At 40.4% G+C, this 22,460-nt stretch overlaps 1 protein-coding gene across 5 annotated transcripts in view; it reads left to right on the top strand.

Annotated features, from left to right (window-relative positions):
• Positions 1-22,460, top strand: part of cacna2d2a (calcium channel, voltage-dependent, alpha 2/delta subunit 2a) — a 175,014-nt gene that overhangs the window by 140,213 nt on the left and 12,341 nt on the right. For 3 of the 5 annotated variants that reach the window (XM_061727338.1, XM_061727336.1, XM_061727335.1), the window contains 14 exons: positions 2,371-2,421; positions 2,760-2,859; positions 4,277-4,438; positions 5,455-5,565; positions 6,333-6,411; positions 9,079-9,128; positions 14,299-14,388; positions 17,265-17,333; positions 17,841-17,915; positions 18,010-18,270; positions 18,394-18,465; positions 18,648-18,709; positions 19,450-19,526; positions 20,679-20,693. In XM_061727338.1, the coding sequence (XP_061583322.1) occupies positions 2,371-2,421; positions 2,760-2,859; positions 4,277-4,438; positions 5,455-5,565; positions 6,333-6,411; positions 9,079-9,128; positions 14,299-14,388; positions 17,265-17,333; positions 17,841-17,915; positions 18,010-18,270; positions 18,394-18,465; positions 18,648-18,709; positions 19,450-19,526; positions 20,679-20,693 (1,274 nt within the window). The remainder of the gene's footprint in view (positions 1-2,370; positions 2,422-2,759; positions 2,860-4,276; positions 4,439-5,454; positions 5,566-6,332; positions 6,412-9,078; positions 9,129-14,298; positions 14,389-17,264; positions 17,334-17,840; positions 17,916-18,009; positions 18,271-18,393; positions 18,466-18,647; positions 18,710-19,449; positions 19,527-20,678; positions 20,694-22,460) is intronic. The other 2 variants (XM_061727340.1, XM_061727337.1) reach the window with 1 other exon arrangement.

Here is a 22,460-nt window from a genome sequence, read left to right as displayed (position 1 = left end):
TTTTTGGCGTTGTTATAAGGCCCTGATCAGCCGACCTTAAGGCTCTTTGTGGCTCATAGCGTGGGACCAGATCTATGAGGTACTGAGGAGCCTGACCATGCAGTGCTCTGTAGGTAATAACTAAAATTTTAAAATGGACCCTGAACTTGACAGGGAGCCAGTGCAAGGAGGCCAGGATGGGAGTGATATGGCAACTCCTGCTGGATCTGGTGAGTAATCTGGCTGCTGCATTTTGGATAAGCTGAAGACGTCCCATGTCAGTTTTGTTGAGGCAGGTGAAGAGTGAATTACAGTAGTCCAAACGTGATGATATAAATGCGTGAATGATCATTTCTAGCTCTGGGTATGAGACAACAGATCTGAGCTTGGCAATATTTCTGAGATTAGTAAGAAGTAAGAGTAATAAGTACCAAAGAAATCTAATACTCAAGTAAAGTACAAATCCTCTGGATATGTACTTAAGTACAGTACTCAAGTAAATTTACTCCGTTATTGTCCACCACTGGAGGTCAGTCAGCAGTTCGGAGTGGCACCTGCCAATGAGTGGGAGCATTGAGGGTAGCGGTGGACTCCTTTCTGAGCCTCCATATCAATTCGGACGGACATAAGAAAGGAGCTTGAATGGCCCACAGGCAGCTAGCTTTCCTCCACACTCAGCATGTCTGATAATCAGCAAAGAGACCCCGATCATTATTCTGCCCCTGTATGCGACGGCGGCTAACCGCCTGCATGCTCGCTCCTCAGAATGTCAAAGCAGTGCCCACATCTCCTTCCTCATATCAGTGAGCAATAGAAGCAGTCCACGTCGCCCATTAATCTCAACTCTCTTTGTATCACTTGCAAATGCGAATTTAATTGCCACTGGAAGAGGGCGAGGGGCTTTCGCTTTCTCTCTGTATGCCATCCTCTATCGACACTGGGCAGATGTCGTTTGTGCACATCTTCCAGGATAGAAGTTATCAGGCCGGCTACTTCAGTACCGACTCTGCGCGGTGAGCCGGACACTGACACCGGTCCGATTTCAAAAGTCGCTTTGCTGCTGAAGCACAGTTGTCCTAAGCAGCCTCACCTCTTTTCTCTCCAACAAAGTAAATAATGTATTTGAGACTCAAATGATGAGTCGTCAAGGAAACAGAACATCAAGTACCTCATTTTGCTGAAATGACTTTGATGACCCACTTGACCTTCTGCTTAAAAAATAAGAAATAATGACAGGAAAGAAAATAATAGTTTTCATAAGCATTTAATAAACAACCACATTGCAATTCCTAAATTTAATCAGGTAAAACTCAATTCTGTTTATTGGAGCAGATTTTAACATGAGGCAGTGTGATTTTTCTTTTGGCAAAATCGGTTTTATTCATCCGTCCGTCCTCTGTACTCAATTTATGATAATGGGAATAAAAAAAGGTCAGTTTATTGATGACATCTTGATTGAAAGCAAAACAATATTTTAATATGTTTCAGCGCCTTCAATTAAAATGTGACTTTTAATTAAAGTTGACAACAAATGAAGAAATGATTAAAACCCATCTCTAGCACACTGCGGGGTGACCTCAATGGTGTTGCTGATGTGAGTACCGTCAAAACAGAACGGGCTACTTTGAGAAGGATTTTGTATACCCACAGGAGCCTTTTCCGGCCATCCACATGGTTAGAGGTGGACTGCACTTTGGACCCGTCCCCAGTCTTATCACACAGCCACACACAGAGAGATGAGGAAGAAAAAAAAATTGAGTCATTTTAAAACTCCTACAGACAACTCAACTCAGAATCAGCAGGCAGGGTCTAGCCGCGAGGCGACCGTGCTAACCACTGCACCACCCTATTAAAGATATATATTTATAGTACTGTCTGAATAGCAAAGGGAATTTTAGTCAAAAACCACAATAGTTACACAATTAAGGCTCTTGGCTTTGACCAGCAGTTGTATTAATCCTTTGATGATACATATTAAAGATGTTTTTATTTTTCTTGTCTTAGACTCATTACATCAGTCCTCGGCTGCTGTTTTATTTAGGGGGATTTGCAGTTCAGTGCAGGCCATTGTACTAAATGTGTTGATATATACTTAGACTAGCAACAAGTAATTAGTTTGGCTTATGCAATAATTATTCAGAGAAGGCACTGTTATTTAGTAAAGAAGAATATCTACACTGAAGTCAGCCAGCAGTGGCTGGAGCCAACAATGAAGTATATAACAACTTATTAACTCTTCTAAGCACATAAGCCTTTTCAGTATTCGGTAGCTTAAGTGGGCTCAGCCACGGTTGTTCCATATTATTACGACCCAGCTCATTGTGATTTTGGGTTCTTTCTTTAGGGCCATTTTCAGAGATTAAAAGCCCATTCTTTGCCTCTTTTGTGTAGGTATATCCAAGGTGCATCGTCTCCAAAGGACATGGTCATCATTGTTGATGTGTAAGTATCTCACTTCTCTTTTCAACCTGGCCCCTGGATTAAATTAGATGTCCCCTTCAAAGGACTCTAGTGCCACCTGTTGGTCCCAGACAGGCTGCAGTTTTTGACAGAGGATTGCTGCTCACCTTCAAGTCTTCAAGGTTCCCACTATACTTTTTCAGTCAACTCTGGCATTTTTATTAAACCGATAGTTCTTAAACTTGGGATGGGTGTGGATCAAAACAGAGCTCCTTCAGAAGGGCGGGGAAGAGCTATATGATAACCAATAGAAACAATATAACTGAATGTCTCTCTTCATATTATTCAGACTCCTACTGTTATAATTCTTCTGTCTGCAGGAGTGGAAGCGTCAGCGGACTCACTCTGAAGCTCATGAAAACATCTGTTGTGAAGATGCTTGACACCCTATCGGATGACGACTATGTGAATGTAGCAAGGGTAAGACGAAGATTACGTTTCATAACCTTCGATTAATAATACAAATCACTCCAAAAAGAAACACTGAAGCAAATATTTTCTGTTGTTATTAAGGTTGGAATCAAGCTCATAGTTCATAGCCGACGAACTGGGCTACCAGTTGTTTGTTTATACTGGAAATAGTTCATTTCTCTTAGTGCTTATCCTGCAACCCTGTCATTTGTGGAGGATTGTGTTCATCTGTATCTTTCCCTCTCCACTCATTACTACGTTTTCTATTGAGACAAATATGCAGGGGAATATAAATGTTCTATTTTGCAGGACAGATAACACTTATTGCGTGCCTACTTTTGCACCCTTCTCACACTCTCTCTCTCTGACACACACACACACACACACACACACACACACACACACACACACATCTGCTTGCTTGGCTTGGTGGCTCTGTTTGTAGACTATTCGTTAATCCTTCTTAATCCATTGCTTTTAGCCACTGTATGCCCCTAAATCCCAGCTTTAAGAGCAAGAAATGAGCATGGTAATCTGGGTGCAAACGCATCTGATTGTCACCCCATGGAGAATGTCAGAGTTTACAAAACCCAGCTGTGAATTATCTGCTGACACAAAACATACAGTAGCAAGTGAAAATGTACCAAAAATAATCAGTTAAGACCATCTTCTGTGTCTATCTTCATATTTCCTTCTGGGGAAACGGTGAAGTCACTTCTAATGGCCATGCAACTTAAAATAGTACTCACTGTGCTTGTTTTGTTTTACTTTTAGTATAGATGTAACTCAAGTCAGAATTTATTGTTGTTCAAAGACACTTTTACTTCCTTGCAAAATAAATATGTGAACTTTTTTTTTTTATTTCTTGGTTTGATTTCTTTGTTGGTTTCAAAATTAGACGATACCAGTTCCCTTGGGTAATGTTAGCTTTTCTTACACATAACTTATTACATCAGTCTTTTCCGAAATGTCAGTAGATTCGGAGGCTGACCTTCAAGAAGAAATAGCATTTGAAATGTGCCATTTCATATGCTGCCACTAATGCTGTAATCGTGCTCACAACAGGAGCTATACATGCTACGCACACAAACACATGCATATACGCAGTTTTAGGCTAATTTGGTGGATGAGATGAGACAGATAATATTATTACCTTGGCAGGGTTTCAGTTCAGTGTATTACACCGGTGTTTCAGATGCACCTGTTCTTTGTGGGGGAAAGTTGTAATTACCGGTGTTTACTGCCAGCCGGAGAGTAGCAGGGCAGCTTGCATCTGCACACACCCACGCCTGCATCCTGCCTCCATGAACTACACATACACATCAAGCAGGAAATACATTTGGACACAATTTTACTTTGGAATTTTCTTACAACAAAAAGGAAAAAAAAAACAACTCATGTGTGTGTTTATGTGTCTCCCTGATAGTTCAATGAGAAGGCCGATGCTGTTGTTCCATGCTTCAGGACTTTGGTCCAAGCCAACGTTCGTAACAAGAAGATCTTCAAGGAGGCAGTCATGCATATGCAAGCCAAAGGAACCACGGATTACAAATCTGGTTTCACATTTGCCTTTGAGCAGCTTCTTAATGTAAGAGCCAACAAGCTTTTTATGGAGAGGCAATCCCAGAGTTCATTGTTTTTCGCGGGCCGATATTACTGTCTAATCCAATTAATCAAACTGAATCTATTGAGATAACAGGGGACTGACCATGAGAGCCTCAGGTTTGAATAAGATATATCCAGAGGGGTGTCATTTTTGATGGTAGATCTGATTAAAACTGCTGTAGCGAAAGAGTGACACTGTGTTAGCTCTTGCAGCAGCCAATACAGCGGTGAAGTCTGTCAGCGGCAAGCGTCCACGTGCTGTCGACACAGGTGCAGCCTCAGCTCCGTATGCTGCTGCGTATTTTAGGAGGTAGCCTCCCTAATGGGCTCTGATGGGATGATTGATGAGCAGAGCCCTGAGGAGATCAGCCACAGACACTTTATATTCCTCTGGTGGGCTCGGAGGCATGGAGCCAAGTATCCTCACTTTTGTCGACAGAATGAGAAATAAAAGCGTCCCTTTAATCGGTGTCTGTAGCACACGCGCTGAAGTGATCGGTGGGCAGACGCACAATAAAAATATGTAATTGTCGCAATATTATTTATCTTTATTAGAATCTCGTCAGATTGGCATGCCGCTGGCCTGCATATCAATAGCAGATCCCATGCAGTGGGGGAGGGGAAGCAGACAAATTTAATGCTTGAATGATGTTGTATATTTGAGGTTTAATCCAAAATATGATGAAGCCTGTGGCTGCCAACTAATAAAGCTATGAACATGTGATGACATTATGAAATTGAAAGATAAGATGGGATTAGATTGATGTCTTGCAACAACATGCAGGACAGAAGATAAAAAAAAAAAGTATGCTGGAATGAAATATGGAAAAAGGGAATGGTGGGTAAACAGACTAAACTTCTGCTTGTTTAACACATTTTTATGAATATATCACTCATAATGTATTGAGGTTATGTATTTGCACTATGATTCTTATATTTTCTATAACCTGTGTCCCTGCCTTGTTTTTTCTCCACCGTCCTCCTCCTTGTGTGCCACAGGAGAGCTCTGCCCCGAGGGCCAACTGCAATAAGATGATAATGATGTTTACAGATGGAGGGGAGGATCGGGCGCAGGATGTCTTTGAGAAGTACAACTGGCCCAACAAAACAGTGAGTTTGTCCCTATGTGGCTGTTATGTGTCCCTCAATTCTGCCCGCCCTAGAAAATCACCCTCCTTCCCCATTTCTACTGTTTTCAGCGGGCTTTGTCTCATTTTAGCCCAGGCGGTTACGTTAGTCAGACTGTCAGGCATGCCAGGCACTGCAGTCTGTGTGCACTGCATCCTCTCCAAGCTCTCTTTACTTCCACTTTTGTCTGCCTTTTTTTTCTTCCCCCATGATTCATCTCCTCAGTCTTTCTTCAGCTCTTTTTCACTCTAGATCTGCTTCTGATTCTTCTTTTTCTGCTTCTGTCTGTATTTTGGTGTCCAACTGTTGGTGTTAACAGCTCTGACCTGCTGACTAATTAGCCACTCTATCATCAGACTGTAATAGTACAGCCAGTAATTAACCAGTTTATTTTGTTCTTTTCCCGTCGTCGTCTCCACCCCTCCATTCCCTCATTTCAAAACAATGCTAATATTAATTTTGATATTCATTACTGTCCAGCTCCTCCACAATGGCTGTCATGTAAAAATAATTAATAGTTTAACAGCTCTATCACTGCTGTTTCGCAATTAGAGGAAGTTGTGTAAATTGGCTTAGAAGACAAATCAGACATTGTACCTGTTAACTTTTGATCATAATTCCGTCAAGAAGGAGGTTTATAAACGATTGTGTGCTTTTTAGTTGTGATGGTCTATGTTTTGCTGGAAGATTTTATTTTATTTTTATCAGTTTTATCCATTCTGTTCATTCATCTGTTTGTCTTCAATCAGGTTCGGGTTTTCACCTTTTCCGTTGGCCAGCATAATTACGATGTCACACCATTGCAGTGGATAGCATGTGCTAATAAAGGTAAGCAGAGGAACTTTTAATTTGAAGGTGAAATACTGTATTATAAAAAAAGACCGGGCGTTGCACTGGTCCTCTTGTGTTTGGTTGTGTGATTTCCTCCCATGAGCACATATTACAGTTTACTTGAGCAAAAACATTGGTTCTCTCAATGTTTTCAATAGACACTTTTCTTCTCATGAATCCACTGGAAGTCTTAAAAAGTACAATACTGACATGGGTGCTTTGGTGAAGTACTCTAGTCATCAGAATTGTTTCAAATTGCTCTAAAAGTGGGGGGTTCATAATTGTATAAAGTACAACAAACCAGTAATAAAAAACAGGTTTCATTTCACTTGAAATCACCCATTTAAAACTCTCACGCTTAAGAGGCTTGGGCAGGGTGCCATTTTTTAAAACAGTACTACACCACAGTACTACAAAAATCACAGAGGAGCTTTAAGGAAAAACAAAACAGCAAACTACAACTTTTCAGAATATAATCCCTTTTTAGTATTTAGTAGTTTAGTATAACTCCAGAGTTAAATCAACTCTGTAGGATCCAACAGAGAGACCTCTGACTAACACTCTGCCAGTCCAGATGATTTAGCTCATCTTCCTGTTAGCTACTTTGTCTGCATGGATCTCATCTTGATCTGGGTCACTTGTGTCCAACTCGCTGTTGATGCTGTGCTCAGTTTGGCACACTCGGTTTTTTTTTTTTTCGCATAACCAACCTTTCGTCCTGTCTTTTGTCTATGGACTCAATATTGTTTCTCAGCGTTGCAGTTTATCTGAATTAGATTATTGCCAGAGGAGCCAAAACGCTTTAGAAGTATCTCCCTGGAAGTTGTTATTAATTAGCAGGAGTCTGGTAGCAGCATGATTACTATGCCGTCTCCCAGACAGACAGGGGGAAGACCAGGATTATGCCTCTGTGCCAACATGCTCTCTTCTGTTTATGGCTGTACTGATTACCATGCTACTAAAGTCTTTGCCAACTCCAGACAATAGTGTTGACACACTAGCCTCAAAGGAGCTGTCCTTTCATATCTTTTTACGTATTACTCTTCGGTGTCTCACTCCAGTGGAGCCACTTCCCTGACACTTCCAGGCCTCGACCCCTTCACCTGCCTTCACCAACGATGTATACACATCTGACAGGAGCAAAAACACCCACGTGTACAGTTGTATGCACAACTAGGGCACATGGAGATGGCAGCTGCCGTCTCACTTGAGGTCCAGTCCTTCCTTAGAATAACGAGCCATTTACGTGACTCTGAGGGCAATGAAGCCACTTCTCTAAAGCTCTCAAAACCAGATGAAATGGAGGTCAAAAGCCACAATTGTGACATGCCACAAAGGTGATCTTAAACAGGTACTACCAAAAAAGAGTTTGTTTTTACCTGGAAATTTAAATAAAATAAGTCAAGATGGCTGTGAATAAGAAAAGACACGTGAGCTGAAATAAGGTTTACTATGTGGACTTTAGTTTATATGCTATTTCAGTAAAAAGCAGTGAACACGAGAGTACTTAGACTAGTTTACTTTACTTTCAACATTCATTTCCACTTTGGGTAATATTTCCACTCGTATTTCACTGCTTTGACTTCACTTGCTTGCTTACTCCTGTCAACTCTGTCTTGATTGTTGCCACCTGTGTCTCAATAAGGTAAAAATAGTCATCCCTCTCCCTTTGTTAGTCTGCCGTGACTTCCATTTATTCAGCAAGTTTATGTTTTGAATATCAGTCGTTGCTCTCGTCTTTTTGTGGGCTACCACTCTTCAGATTCATGTGCAATTTGTTCTTTCACATCATGTCTAATTCAAGTTCACTTTAGTTTGCAACACCTGTCTCCTGTGTTCTGCGCTTAACACAAACATCCTAAAAACTATAATTTTTTGTTAGGGTACCATTGGAGTAAAACTGACTTCTGCTCTTATTTTATAAAAGGGTTTGAAAGAGCATTAGATGCCAGACTTATTTCTCAGTTGCGCTCTACTATGTCCTCTCTTCACTTCTTGTGCCACTTTGCTCTCCAACAACATTATACCAACTGGCACGCAGACAAAAGCTGTGGGACAAACCTCAGCTCTGTGTTTGTGTGTGCTTGAGCCAGTGTGCAAAGATATGCATATGAGTGTTCAATATCATGCTCTCATGTATTACTAAATTAGACAGAGAAGGGAAATTTCAGCACCAACCACTGTGAAATAGTGCATAATGTGTCAAAATAACAAAAGATACCACAGCTTTTTAACATTCTTGGGATGCTGCCTCCATTTCACAGCTCTTTGTATAAACACTCATGGCTTTAATAACTTGTGGATCAGCCTGGTTATTGACCCAGTTGGTCATTCTCCTCCATACCTAATCAGCAGCGGCAGCGCCGGGGGCTTGGCATTCTCAATGAGCCTCCACATTTACATCCGACAGCACGACCATAAGTGAAGGCGGTCAGTGACCGAAAGCCCTGCTATGTCTGTGTGACTCACCGTCATCAGCTGGAGTTAATGGGATTACACATACTTAAATATAACATGAAAAGATAAGATTCTTGTCATTAAATGGATCGCTTTCGTACGCGATGTTCAATTCTGGAAAATATAGAGTGAATGATTGAAGCATGCACCATGAATGCACCAGTTTCCCTTAAAAAGGTGTGTTGATTCTGTCCTCTTAATCTCCAGGTTACTACTTTGAAATTCCATCAATTGGAGCCATCAGAATCAACACCCAGGTAAGATGCAGTGTATGGACTTTATACATGCCTGTAAGATACATATGCTGTAGCTGAAACTATCCTCCCAGCAGCACATGGAAGCGTTGAGTCCAGGGTTGGAAATGAACTATTTTTCCCATTTGCCACAGCTGCAGGTGGATTTAAAGAAAATCTACCCGACACTTGCATTACGTAACTGCTCTATGTAAAGTGTCTACTCTTGTTGTGTTTTCTTTTGGTCTATGAAGCAAAAGAAGTTATGCAGTGTTACTAAGCGGTCGTAGCAACCGATTGTATCTCACATAAAACATGCAGCAGGCATACTGAGATTGTAGCCTTTATTGCAGAAAGTCAAAGATTGTTTGATTTTTATTCATTTTATTTTTTTATTTGTCTGCCACTAAGTTGAGTAAACTGACCCATCACTAAACAGAAAACCCGCATTCGGTGGGTTGCCCTAATTCAGCAACTTATGTTATCTTACCTGGCATTGAAGAAAAAAAATGCAAAAAGGCTTTTTTTGTATTTTCTGAAGCAATGGTAATCATTTACTACATGAAAAGCCAAACGTACAGCCCCGTGGTTACCCGCAAACCTAAGTAATCCCTGGAAGTTGAGCTGTGTGGAGTCTACGAAGGCTCTGCTCACCTGTACTGTGAAGTACCACATGTCGGAGGTGTGACTTTGATTTAGTGCCTCAATTGCAATGAAATTCACAGCTAGTAGTGAACACTTACACTCAATCACCCATCATTGTTTGGTAGCTCTGTCATTGTGTCATACAGGCTGAGATAAACCCTTCCCGTTGCAGTAATATTAAATTGCAGAGCAACATAGTGGTGTGAATCTTAGTACTGTCACTTCATAGAAAGAGGGCTATGGTTTGAATCTGTGTGAATTTTCTGTTACAGCATCCAGTTAAGCACACAACATTAGTGGTTTTTGAACTGCCCGTAAGAGTGTTGAGTGTGCATGGTTGTTTGTCTCATGTCAAGCTCTTTGAAAAACTGGTGACTTTTCCAAGGTTTATCCCACCTCTCAGCTGATGACAACTGGAAGCTCTAATTCCCCAAACTGTACACAACTACTGACCAAGGCAGTAGATTTCAAGGTGTCCAGTCATCTACTTATGTAACTGAAAAATAAGTTTGCATTGACCTTTGTAAAACTCTTACCCTCTTCCTTCTCTAATGACTTGGTTCAGTCCCCATGTTGATAGACTTCTGTGAAAACACAATAAAAGGTTTGATCTTGCAACCATCATACACCTCATACCCAACATAAGTTTGCCCTGCTTAGTGTGTTGTGTTGTGCATGTGCAAAAGATATGTATATTCATTAAATTCAGTAAGAAAGAAAAACAAATATTTATCATGATACTCTGTTCTGTGGCAGAGATGAAGTGGTTGAGGGAGATTTAGAGAGAGTTAAAAGCCTGGGGGTTCCCACTGAAGAAGTATTGCAGTGATGGCAACATGTTATTAAAGCCTAATTAATGTGCTGTTTCATGTATTTTTATTACTGTAATTACTATTACTGGTGGCATACAGTGTAATTATTTATAGCATGGTTTACTTTTACCAGAGATCCTCTTGAAATGCAGTAGGCTTCATTGAGAGAAGTAAACCCTGCTGTCTTGATTTGGATTTGTTGAGCTGCAGCTGGTGGAATTATGGGAAGTTCAAACTTGTGGCAGTTTCTGGTGGTTTTCTGTGCAACCAAAAAGAAAAAGAAAATCCTGTCCACAGTTTAATGACAAATATCCCTCTTTTCATGCTGTGTTTACGCTAAGCCCAGGATGCAGTGTTAATGCCAGTGTAAAGTAGTCTGGGGGAGACTCTGTTTTAGTGGAACTGGTGCACAAACATGCATAATTATCCCTGTTACAAGGTTTTATAAATTGAACAAACATAAAAGTACTATCACTGCCTGTATCTCCTCACATCCACAACAGATATATCACCTGAACGCAGCACAAAGAGGACATCCAACGAAAACTAGGTTGTGCACTCTACTCTGATACACAAAACTTTACAATGCGGGAGAGAGCAGTAGACAATCTGCACTAACATTAAATGTAAAAAAGTAAATAAGTATCTGTATAGAATCAGTTCAGAATTGGTTCAGTTTTCTAACACAGATTCCCCTGTGATGTGCTTTTAATTTAGCATTTAAACTAGGGCTGGGCGATATATCCAGATTTCAATATATATCGATATATTTTCAATCGCGATATGGTACGAGACAATATCGTTTATATCGATTATTAAAAATTTTTTTTTTTTTTTTTTTTTTTTTTTTACGATTTTGATATAGCTTATTTTGTGACAAATTGACTTGAATGTTTTATTTGAGATTTGCAAAAATGTTTTGTTATTTGCACAACTGTCAACCTCAGTGGAAAAGTCTGCCTGTTACTGTCTACATTGTATTAATTGCACAGTGTATTTTAATTTAATTGTTATGCAGGAAAGGGATATTTGTTTTATTTTATTCAAGAAGCATTTTTATTCTATATATGCAGGCAGTTTATTTTTATTTCATTTGTTTTATACATTATGATATTGTGCAGACCTCTGTTAATAAAGGAACCTGTGTGACATTTGGCACGTGGCTTTGTAAAAACTGACTGTTTTTTTAAGGGTTTGCCTCAGAAAAAAATGAAGCTAACAGAGATGCTATGCTATAATGCTTTGGGGGGAAACCCCAATTAAGGCACAGAAAAAATATCGAGATATATATCGAGTATCGCCATTCAGCTAGAAAATATTGAGATATGACTTTTGGTCCATATCGCCCAGCCCTAATTTAAACTTAAAATACACACTGAACCACCAACAAAAGGAATATCTTGCTCACTGTCTGACTCAAAGCTGAACTGACTGGGGGAAAAAAACACAAGCAGAATCCCATAGGCAGTCTCTGACCCTCCCAAAGTTCTCAACAGCCAAGTACCAACCACTTGGCCCCATCCCTTTGTTTTGTGCACACTGTCTCACAGGCGTAGAATGGTCATCCATTTTCTTGTTAAAGTTTTCGACTCCTTTCACTGGCAAATTCATTTTAAAGGACTTCAGTCAAGTTGGGGTCAATCCATTATGGACAAAAGTTGGAAGTCAGAATTGAGATTCAGTGTTTCCTGACGAAGGGACAGAGGACAGAAGCAGCTGGGATGAGTTGTAGATCAGACGTGAAACACAGATGACACGAGAAGTCTTCCATGTGTTCTCTCTTTTACATGCACAGATACTGTATCTTTTTGTCTGTCATTTTGCACACAAACATGCAGACACACACGCACCCAACTTCAGCTTCTTCACAGACTCGGGATCTGTCACCTCACCAAAATCGCTACGACATTCGCTTGAGGCACAACAAGCTTTGAGGGGCCCTTGGGATAACCTCATTCCAGCTGAAGAAATTGAGTCAGTTTGGTGGTGGGGGAGCTACAGCACACCCGCCCTCCTCCTCTTTCTACCCGCCACCCGCACCCCACCCTACCCCCCCTCCCTACCATAGCTCCGCTGAGCGATCAGACCCCAGAATAGACTGTCAGCTGTTCCATTAACTCTGGCATATTTATATTCTGAGAAGTGCCACTTACTCTAATAGGTTTTCTAAAGGTGGGCGACTACAGCGCTCTGTATGGGCCCAGAAGACACCTAGAGGCCTTATGTTATTTAACTGCATTCTGCCCTTCAATATCACACACTCATCACACGATCTCGCTTGGATACGATGGCAACATTCAAATAACAGATGGACTACAGATGGCAAAAATGTTATAAGTACTGTCTAGAGCGACATTTATGTAGGACTAGACAAATAGTTTTGAAAATATGTTGTGGCTTCGTGAGTGTTTTTTTTTCTTTGTTAGGATAGCAGTAGAATAAGAATAACTTTCCCATCTTTAGTTTAGTTCCTCTGACACGTTTACACTCAGGTATGCCGATTCCTACAATACTCAGGAAGGCACATTGGTTTGATGTGCATGTAGTGATGCTGCTGAAGTCTAAGAGGCCATGCTTTGTTTCACACATGTTTCTGGTTGCTGACTCGTTATGCCTCCTAGATTGTTCTAGCCAGGCGTAAAATTTCCCCCATATCCCGTGAAAAGGTCTGGCTGTCATTGTCCTGATGGAAGATCTCCCCGTGGCACATTAAACTGGATTTTTATTGAGCTAATAATAGAATAGGTTGCGCCTGTCAGCACCTCACCCTTCAGACGGTAGAAAACAAACAGTTTAGAGCATATGACTGTGTTCTTTTGCAGGGCAGCTCTTTTTTTGTTTCAAGCATACGTGTTGGCAAGGGTGAGACATTTGCGATAACTTCCAGTTTCATTTCTTATTATATTGAAAAGCTGCTAATGATTTGGACTTTAATCTTTAAGTCCATAAGGTACGAAATCTTTTTGTTCGCCTTGTTTTTTTCACATTTGTGTTTTTTGTTTCTATTTTATCATAGAAGATTTGGATGCTTAGTGTGAATTTGACTGTTAAAAAATGTCGGCTGAAGCATAGTCTCATCCTAAGAACAAATTATGTCTTTTTATAGCAATGACGTGAAGGCTCACGTTGTTCGTTCCTCCCAAACAATACATTTCCTACCTATGCTGTGAGGTCACTCAACTCATAATTATACCAATTACACACAGTTTTGAAAGTGACATGGATCAATAGGTTGTGGTTTTTTGTTTGTTTGTTTTTCTTCACCTCATCTGTTCATGCAGGGTGGCTCTTGAGAGAACAATATAAGATATCTGATATATTACTAGTAGACTTAACCCCTCACCTCCATTCATGATTCGCTGTGGGCCATCCTGACAGTGCTAGCACTGACAGTGGTGCCTGTGGGAAATGGTGTGTTTTGCACAATGTGCCTTTGACACCCCTAATGTGTTTTTAATAGCTCCTTTATAATGATGGAAAACTGCCTTGAGTGGCTTGGGACCAGGGGCTTTATGGTTTCCCAGGACTGGGATGCTGTTGCCGGTGGCCCGCTGGTTTATGTGGTGATAGAGACAAGGCCGGTCAGGGTCTCATAGTTTTATGACAAATGAACGTTGGAAGGCTCTTGGAGCACTCTGCCTTTAATGCCAGTACATGACAAGCCCTATAAATGTCTGCTTTATTATGTGTGTTTATTGTGACTGGTCAAAGTACTATGTGTAATGTTGCCGTTGCAGGAATACCTGGATGTTCTGGGTCGTCCCATGGTACTGGCCGGGCCTAGGGCCAAGCAGGTGCAGTGGACAAACGTCTACCAGGATGCACTTGTGAGTGAAAATTCACATTATCCTATTTAACCTTTTACTGAAATAAGAATTTCCTGAATATATCACTTTTGACTAAATTCGCTTTCAGGTTTCAAAGGAAATACATTATAGAAACAATTTCTCGTGGTTTTATTATAAAGTATGTGACATGTTTTAGCAAAATTATAAAGAGATGCAATATCACAACTGTGTATTTTGTAGGGTGTGCCTATTTGAGAGTTGTGTTGCAGCTTTGTTTCACCCACATCGGAGGTGTAGCAACTGCAACATGATGTCAAACACTACATTCCCACTCCTCCAATTCTTAAACCATCCTGATTTAGTAAAGATCTGATTTGACTGTTCACCTTGCATCAGACTTTGAAGTGAACATGACAGCACCGGATGCACGTCCACATGTGTCATTTGTATTAACAACAGAAAACGTCAAATTTGGGAGACTGCATTAAAGCAGGAGAGTTGAGTGGGGCAGGATACGAACAGGTCAGAATGGAAGTGATCACAGCTGTTATTGCTGACATTTAGCTCCAGGGGACGGGAAAGACTCGCCCAGCTATATAGGAAAAGATCAAGGAGGAGAAGATTGATTTTTGCTGCTGAGTTGTGCATGCCTGCTGAGGAATACAATCCTCCCCCCAAGGAAACTCACATAAAAAGAAAAGTACTGGACATTGAGACTTCATAGCACAATAGTTAAATGTTTATCCAGCTGTCTGAAATATACTAAAACATTCATTGATCAAGAATATAAGCCTTTTTTATGAAGCTTTCGTGATTTAGGAATATGAATATTTGATCACTTTTAGGATGTGTTGTAATCTGTTGTTGTTACTTATCTCAGAACAGCTGTGTTGCTTTGCCAAACTATGTCCTAAGGGCAAAACGATGTCAAATAGCTATAGTGGACATCATGGTAAAGATGACGAAGACTCAAGAAAACCATAGACTGTAAAAAAAAAAAACAGAAGAAGACAGGAGAGCGGGACCAAACACTTAACCTGCACAGCCATAGAAATAGCTGCTCAGCTAAACTGTTCATAAGATCCTTTATGCTGCTATGAATGATTACCTCTGTTATTACTATAGTCCTTTTATTTATTTATAATATCACTATTTGCTATTTATTACAGTTTTTCTCAGTCGCTTTGGTGCTATTCTCAGATCAGAATGAAAGTTCTCATAACTATTAGTTCAACCTCCACAACATGTAGTCCTTTGTCCACATCATAGTAGCAGTTTCTCCTTCCTCTGAACAAATTGCAAATGCTTTTGGACATGTATCAGTTGCTCTCATACAATTCTCTGCTGTTTTACAACATTATCATTTGTTTATGTCATGTCAATCAAAATGAACTATACTTATGGACGCTGAATAGTCATTTCCTAAAAGACTAATAGTCCTCATTTCATTGCTTTAGTCATTACATACAAAATTGTTGAACAAGTTATCAAATTGTGTCAAGCTAATTTACTGTAATACCTTTCTTTATCATTTTTTCCTGGTCGAGTATCTCCCTCCCTACTCCCAATTCCTTAATCCGATTGAGGAGTTTTTTTCTGCTTGGAGGTGGAAGGTTTATGACCGGCGTCCACATACACAAATGGCCCTGCTAGCAGCCATGGATGCAGCATGTGACGACATCACAGCAGATTCATGCAGAGGGTGGATTCGCCACTCCAGAAGATACTTTCCTCGTTGCATTGCAAGGGATGATATGCGTTGTGATGTAGATGAAAATATGTGGCCAGACAGACAGGAACGTCTGGATGTGCCAGAATGATTTACTGTACCTATGTTCAGTTAGAATATGTACTGCTATAGTGTATTGTTCACATTTGTGCACAGCTTTACCAAAAAGGTGTTTCTTATGTTTGTTCTACAGTAAATTAGTGACTGTAGTGTATTTTTCTTTTGCACAATGCTGTAGAATTGCAAAGAGCATACAGTAAAAATGTGAAACATACATATTCAGTGTCTTATACTCAGTTACTCCCCTAACTACAGCAATGTGTAACTTTACTGTAGTTTTCAAATGGCTGTACAAGTAGTGTATAGTTCTGCCTTGAGCATTTTCAGGTAGTGTCACCAAGTCCTGACCTTTTTTTTTACATTAGAAAACTCTTAGAGAATATAGTGTCCTAATGAAAACATGACAAAGCCATTTGACTATCATGCTCATAAACGATGGTGACAGGACTTCTCATTTTGACGACACTGGCAGTTTCATTGACATGAGTACTTGCTTTTGAGGGATAGACAATCCATTTTGAGCAAGTGACGCGCTTTTGCAGGTCATCCACTAGGTTTTGCAGTTTGTGATAATTGTTCTGAGAAATGCACTAAGTGTTGTGCAAATGTTAAGAGTGATCTGAGAATAGCACCAAAGCGACTGAGAAAAACTGTAACTATTTATCTTAGTATTCTGATATCTATTATGTGACACTTAAAATATAAGTTTATATTTATTACATTTATTATATACAGTAGCAGTGAAAAGTTTGGAGGTATCATGTCATGCAAAATAATAGAAATTATGTATTCCAGTGTTTGACTGGTGCTAAATGCATAATTATATCATCATAATTACATTTTTTTGAAACACCTGCACATGTTTTTGCCTCTTTCGGATTGGGGTCAAACCACTGACTGTGTGTACAGTTGCCTGTTTGTAGGAATGACTGGGGTATATAGATAGATAGATAGATAGATAGATAGATAGATAGATAGATAGATAGATAGATAGATAGATAGATAGATAGATAGATAGATAGATAGATAGATAGATAGATAGATAGATAGATAGATAGATTGATTGATTGATTGATTGATTGATTGATTTCCAATATCATCATGGATTTCTGATCTAATTTTTCAGGGTTTGGGCCTTGTAATCACAGGGACGATGCCGGTCTTCAACCTCACTGTGGACACTGAGAGCTCTCAGGTAAGAAAAAGAAAAAATACACTGCCAAATTGCATACTCAGAACAGCTCCGGTTTACTTTGACCCGCACAGCAGGGACTAGAACTTTCACACCACCTTTCACACCAACCATGCATACGTTAAATAATAAAAAGAAATCTGCATACATTTCAATAAGTATATAGGCATAAGTTTATAGACATTCAGACATGGTTTTTGAGTTTTTCTTGTTATTCACCCTCATCAACTCGTAGCCTGTCACTTTCAGCTCTGCAAAGCAACACCTCCCCCCTGAGGTGATACCAGACATCACAACAAATGGTCTCTAATATCCACTAACATCTGCAGAGCAGACATGCGTTCAGGTTTCAGTGTCCATGAGAAGCACATTTGCCTTGAGCTAACCACACAGACACAAAGCTGTGATGCTGCAGCTTTGCATAGAGCTGTTCTTAAATGCTCACAGCAAATCTGCCTGTGGTATGTGGAAGTTGTGGAAAAGATGCTAACATTTTCTTTCTTCGTGCAGAATCAGCTCATCCTTGGGGTTATGGGAGTAGATGTTGCAATTAATGAAATCAAAAAGAAGACACCAACATACAGAGTGAGTCTGTTATATTCTCAGCATTACCTTCATATCACTTTAATATCAAAGCCTTTTTTTATTTTATTTATCCATTCACTCCTATTCTGTACAGCTTGGAGCTAATGGCTACACTTTTGCTATCGATCCAAATGGTTATGTACTGCTGCATCCCAACCTACAACCCAAGGTAGCTCCGGCTCTGAGCTCCTTCCTCTGTCAAATTATGTTTGGACTTCTGTATCTGAAGCCACATTTGAACCTTGAATACAGGCATGTTCTCCTGTGTTCTGTTTCCGCTCAGATCATCAACTTCAGGGAGCCCGTCACTCTGGACTTTTTGGATGCAGAGCTGGAGAACAACAACAAGGAGGAGGTACAAACAACCTGGAGAAAGTGTTTTAGTTCAGATTTTTCACATATTGAACATTTCTTCTCCATAATTTTATTTAATTGTTAGTGTGCCTTATTGCGTCACAGCTTTTTCCTTGCTTTCCAGATCCGTCGACAGATGATTGATGGCAAGTCAGGGCAAAGGAAAATCAGGACGCTCGTTAAGTCAGTTGATGAGGCAAGTCATCAATATATGAGAGTCAATTGTGATCCAAAATACCATCTTCCTGAATAGTGTGATGATGATTTGGAATCACTCAGTATCCTCACTATCTTTTGTTTTCCTTCGGTTCTGAGATGTGTAACGTGCCGAGTATGTGACAGTGCTACTTAACGCGTTCTCTTTGCTGTCGTGAACAGAGGTACATTGATGAAGCCATGCGGACATACACGTGGACGCCTGTGAACGGTACAGATTACAGGTAGATAACTCCAACCTGCGAGCGGATTTCCAATCTGGGGACAATAATGGCTGAAATAATTCTGCACTAATCCTCCGCTCCTCTGCGTTATTCAAGCTTTTAATTCTATACTGTTTTGATTCACACCTTCTGTTCTCAAGTGTCATTTCTATCTGCAGCAGGCAGCTGTTTTTATCTTTTTTTTTGTTTTTGCAAAAGTATTATGATATGCTTTTATTCACTAGCACTTCAGCGCTAAACAGAACAGTTGGCAAGTATCTGGTGAACATAACAGACCTTCATTTGCTTGGTCAGTGACTTCTAAAGAAAAGGAAACATCCTATCAGAAGTAATATTCATTGACCTCTTTGTGTGCAGTATTTTATATATGCAGATAGAATTATATACCATATGGTGGGAAAATAAAATCTAATTCATTGCACCCATCAACTAATCTCAAACGAAGCTTTAATCCAGATTCAAAATATGTGCATACGTCCTTTTCGCAATAGGATATGTCCACATATGTGCACATAATCGATGTAAGAATTTATGTTGATCAGCTCAAAATAGGTTTTATTTGCTACTAAAGTAAGATATCTGTTAATTTTCCAGGGTTGATTATTTTGATTTTACCCTTAAAATTGCATCTAAGGTCTTAACAGGTTCTAAGTACATTTCTTTTTATATGTGTGTGTGTTTATCAATAAGTGATTGGTTCCTCTGTTCCTGACTTTTTCCATCTGCCATCGATACCTCAGTTTAGGGTTGGTACTGCCTACATATAGTGAGAACCACATCAAGGCCAACTTAAGTGACCAGATCCTTCAGGTGCAGTGTAAGTACTCTTGGGAATACCCATCATCCTTCACTCTCTGTCTCTCGCTCTCTCTCTCTCTCACTCTCTCTCGCTCTCTCCTCCGCCTTCTCTTTTTTTTCCCCTCTCTATTTCTAAAATGACCTTACACTCCAATTCAGTCCTTTACCGCGGGTCTCCAACATCATAATAGGGACCATCCAAGTGGAGTCGCCTGCCCCAGCCCCTTTACTCCTCTTTCCGCCTTCTCTATCCTCTCTGATAGGCAGGATCATACAGTTCCCGAGTCCCCCGACTCCTCCTATGCCCCGTTCCCTCCTGTCTTCATGCTGTGCTGTAAAATGGTGACCTTTTTTCTTCACACTGGCTGAAGAAAAAAAATAACTGAACTGACAGAAAGGTGAAAGCTATGGTTTTACTGTGTTACTCAGGTGAAAATAATGGTGACGTCTGTGCTATTATTTTTTTTGCCAAATGCTCTCGCCTCTTCTACACCAAGTAATGATTCTGAAGCATCTGTGTTTAAAGTATTGGATGTTCTGAAAAACTGTGAAAACATGCATGCTTTTCACTCTTTATGATGAGTTTTATGATTTTGGAAATTTTCCTTCTGTTATGTGAGTGACGTCTCTTTATTTCTTTCTTTTTTCTGTTTTTCTGTTAGACTTTGTGAGATGTTTATCAGCTTTAGAATCATTCGATTGATAAACTCCCACATGGCCTGGACTCCTGGGCTTGTCTATTGTGGGAGTTTGGGCTTTTGTGGGTCTTAAGGGGGACATGTTGTCTGTTTCATTCTTTCTTTGTCCAGACCCCTTTACTTCCCTCTTTTCCTGGTGGATTTGATTCATTTATTTTATTCTGCCATGTTTTTTTTTATTTCTCACAATTACTGGTTTTGTCATTACTCTTTTCCTTTTCCTGGATTACCCAGTTTTTCTTTTATTTGGTTGTATTTCTGTTTCCTCGTTTGCTCTTGCAAAAAAAGAAGATGTTTGCTGTTCATTTCTTTTTCTCTCTTGTCTTGTTTGACTTTAATTGGTTTCTTTCCTTTAAGAAAACAATATTTTTATTCAAAGAGTAATTGAATAAAATATTGTCTGTGATCCCCCCCTTCCCACCCGATCCCCTGTTTCTTTTCTTGCTCACTCCTTCTCTGATGGATCCACACAGTGCAATACACCAAGGGCAAGTATACTCCATATTGGTCCACGTTCCCTACCTCTACTTCCTACTCCTCCTACCGCTTCCTCCTCCTTCCCTCACCTCTCATCCTAAACCTCCTCCCCTCCTAACCTCACCTGCCCCAGCCTGCTTGCCTCTGTTCCTGCCCGCCTTGCCTTCAGGGTTTCCTACTTTTTACCCCCTATACCTCCTTCTTCCTCTTTTAACCCCTTCCCTTCTTCTTCCTCTTCACCCTCTTGCTGCAGCTCAGAACCTACATCCCTCACAATGGCTCCTCCAGTCCCCAACCTCACCTTCCTCCCCACATATCCGCTGCTCTAGACACACCCACCCACCCACACACACACACACACACACACACACACACACACACACACACCGCACAAAACAAAAAACAGAAAACATGCTCTGCACCTATGGATTTTAATCTCTTCTGTTAAATCTTGTCTTTTTTCCCTTCACAACTGTCCTCTTTCGTCTGTTGAAAGATGAGTTGTCCTTTCTCTGCCTCTCCGTCTCTTTCTTTCATCTCACCACAGTTTCTGTCCTTTTTTCTTCTATTTTACTCTCGTCTCTCTCTGTCTTTTTCTTACAGTGTCACTAGTACATAAATGTCTTAATTAATTTTCACACTAGGTCTGAGATCCCGACAGATTTTTAGTTAAAATTTAAATCTGTTTTAGTGTCATAGTTATAGTATATGAGCATAAAGAGCTCAACATACATGTAATGATTTACATTTGTTAATACAAGAAGGTTCAAACACATTTATTTTATTTCTGTGTAGTGCCTCAGCCGTCAGGATATATGATCATGTATAGGCTATTTGTATTTATTTACAGTGGAGTAACTAGGGAACTCTTGTGGTCATAGTATTTTAATGTAACTTCTGTATAAATGTAACCTTCCCCATATAAAAAAACACCTTTTAACATCTGTCATTTGTTAGCTGCTTTAGCATCTTGTCTATTGCTGGAGGCACTGTAGCGTGCAGATTGACCCAACAGGGCTGAGCTGTGTCCTGCCCACCCAGGTCTACCCATGTTGTCAGGTGTCAAAGTGCCGCTCTGCACAGCACCTGACTCCTATGTCGTCCCTCTGTACTCCCCATGTCTCCATCGGCTTGTTCCCCCTCCCTCCTCACCCTTCAGACCGCCAGGGGTACGGCCCGACGCTTCCTCAGTAAACCCGACCTCGGATGTGCATGGCATTGTGGGCGGAAAACTACCTGGGCACTATATTTTAGCTGCCTAAATAAATATGCAACTCCTCTGGACAAAGTTCTGGGTCCTGACTCAATGAGATATATGTTGGTTTCAGTGCAGACTCAGGTTGAAAGTTGTGTTCAGCTTTTCCTGTTTTCCTGTGTCTCTTTTCTTTTTTGCGTTTTTGCGATAGACCAACTGAAGTTGCCCTCTGACATGCCCTTCACAATGCAATGCATTTCCTCCCATTATGTGTCTCTCTGAGTCCTCCCCCCTGCCAGTCTGAGGGGTGACCTCTTCCATCCAGGACCTTCACCCACCTCCCCTGCAATAGTTTGCCATGTTGATGCCTGCCTGATCTAAAAGCACTCATTGTGGGCAACCTGTCTGAGAACTCACTTCCTGACAAACCACGCCTGTTAAGTCAGTTCTCAGACATTCAAAATGCGTTAGCGTGAAACCGGGAATAATCGGAAAATGTTTGTTGACAAAGCAACAAAAAGCAAAGCTAAAAATGTGAGTGCTTGTGAAACCTAAGCTGTCGTATATTAAGAGTCAGGTTTTT

The sequence above is a fragment of the Cololabis saira genome, chromosome 8, assembly GCF_033807715.1.
Source record: "Cololabis saira isolate AMF1-May2022 chromosome 8, fColSai1.1, whole genome shotgun sequence".
Lineage (NCBI taxonomy): Eukaryota > Metazoa > Chordata > Actinopteri > Beloniformes > Belonidae > Cololabis > Cololabis saira.
This window is presented reverse-complemented; position numbering and strand designations above follow the sequence as displayed.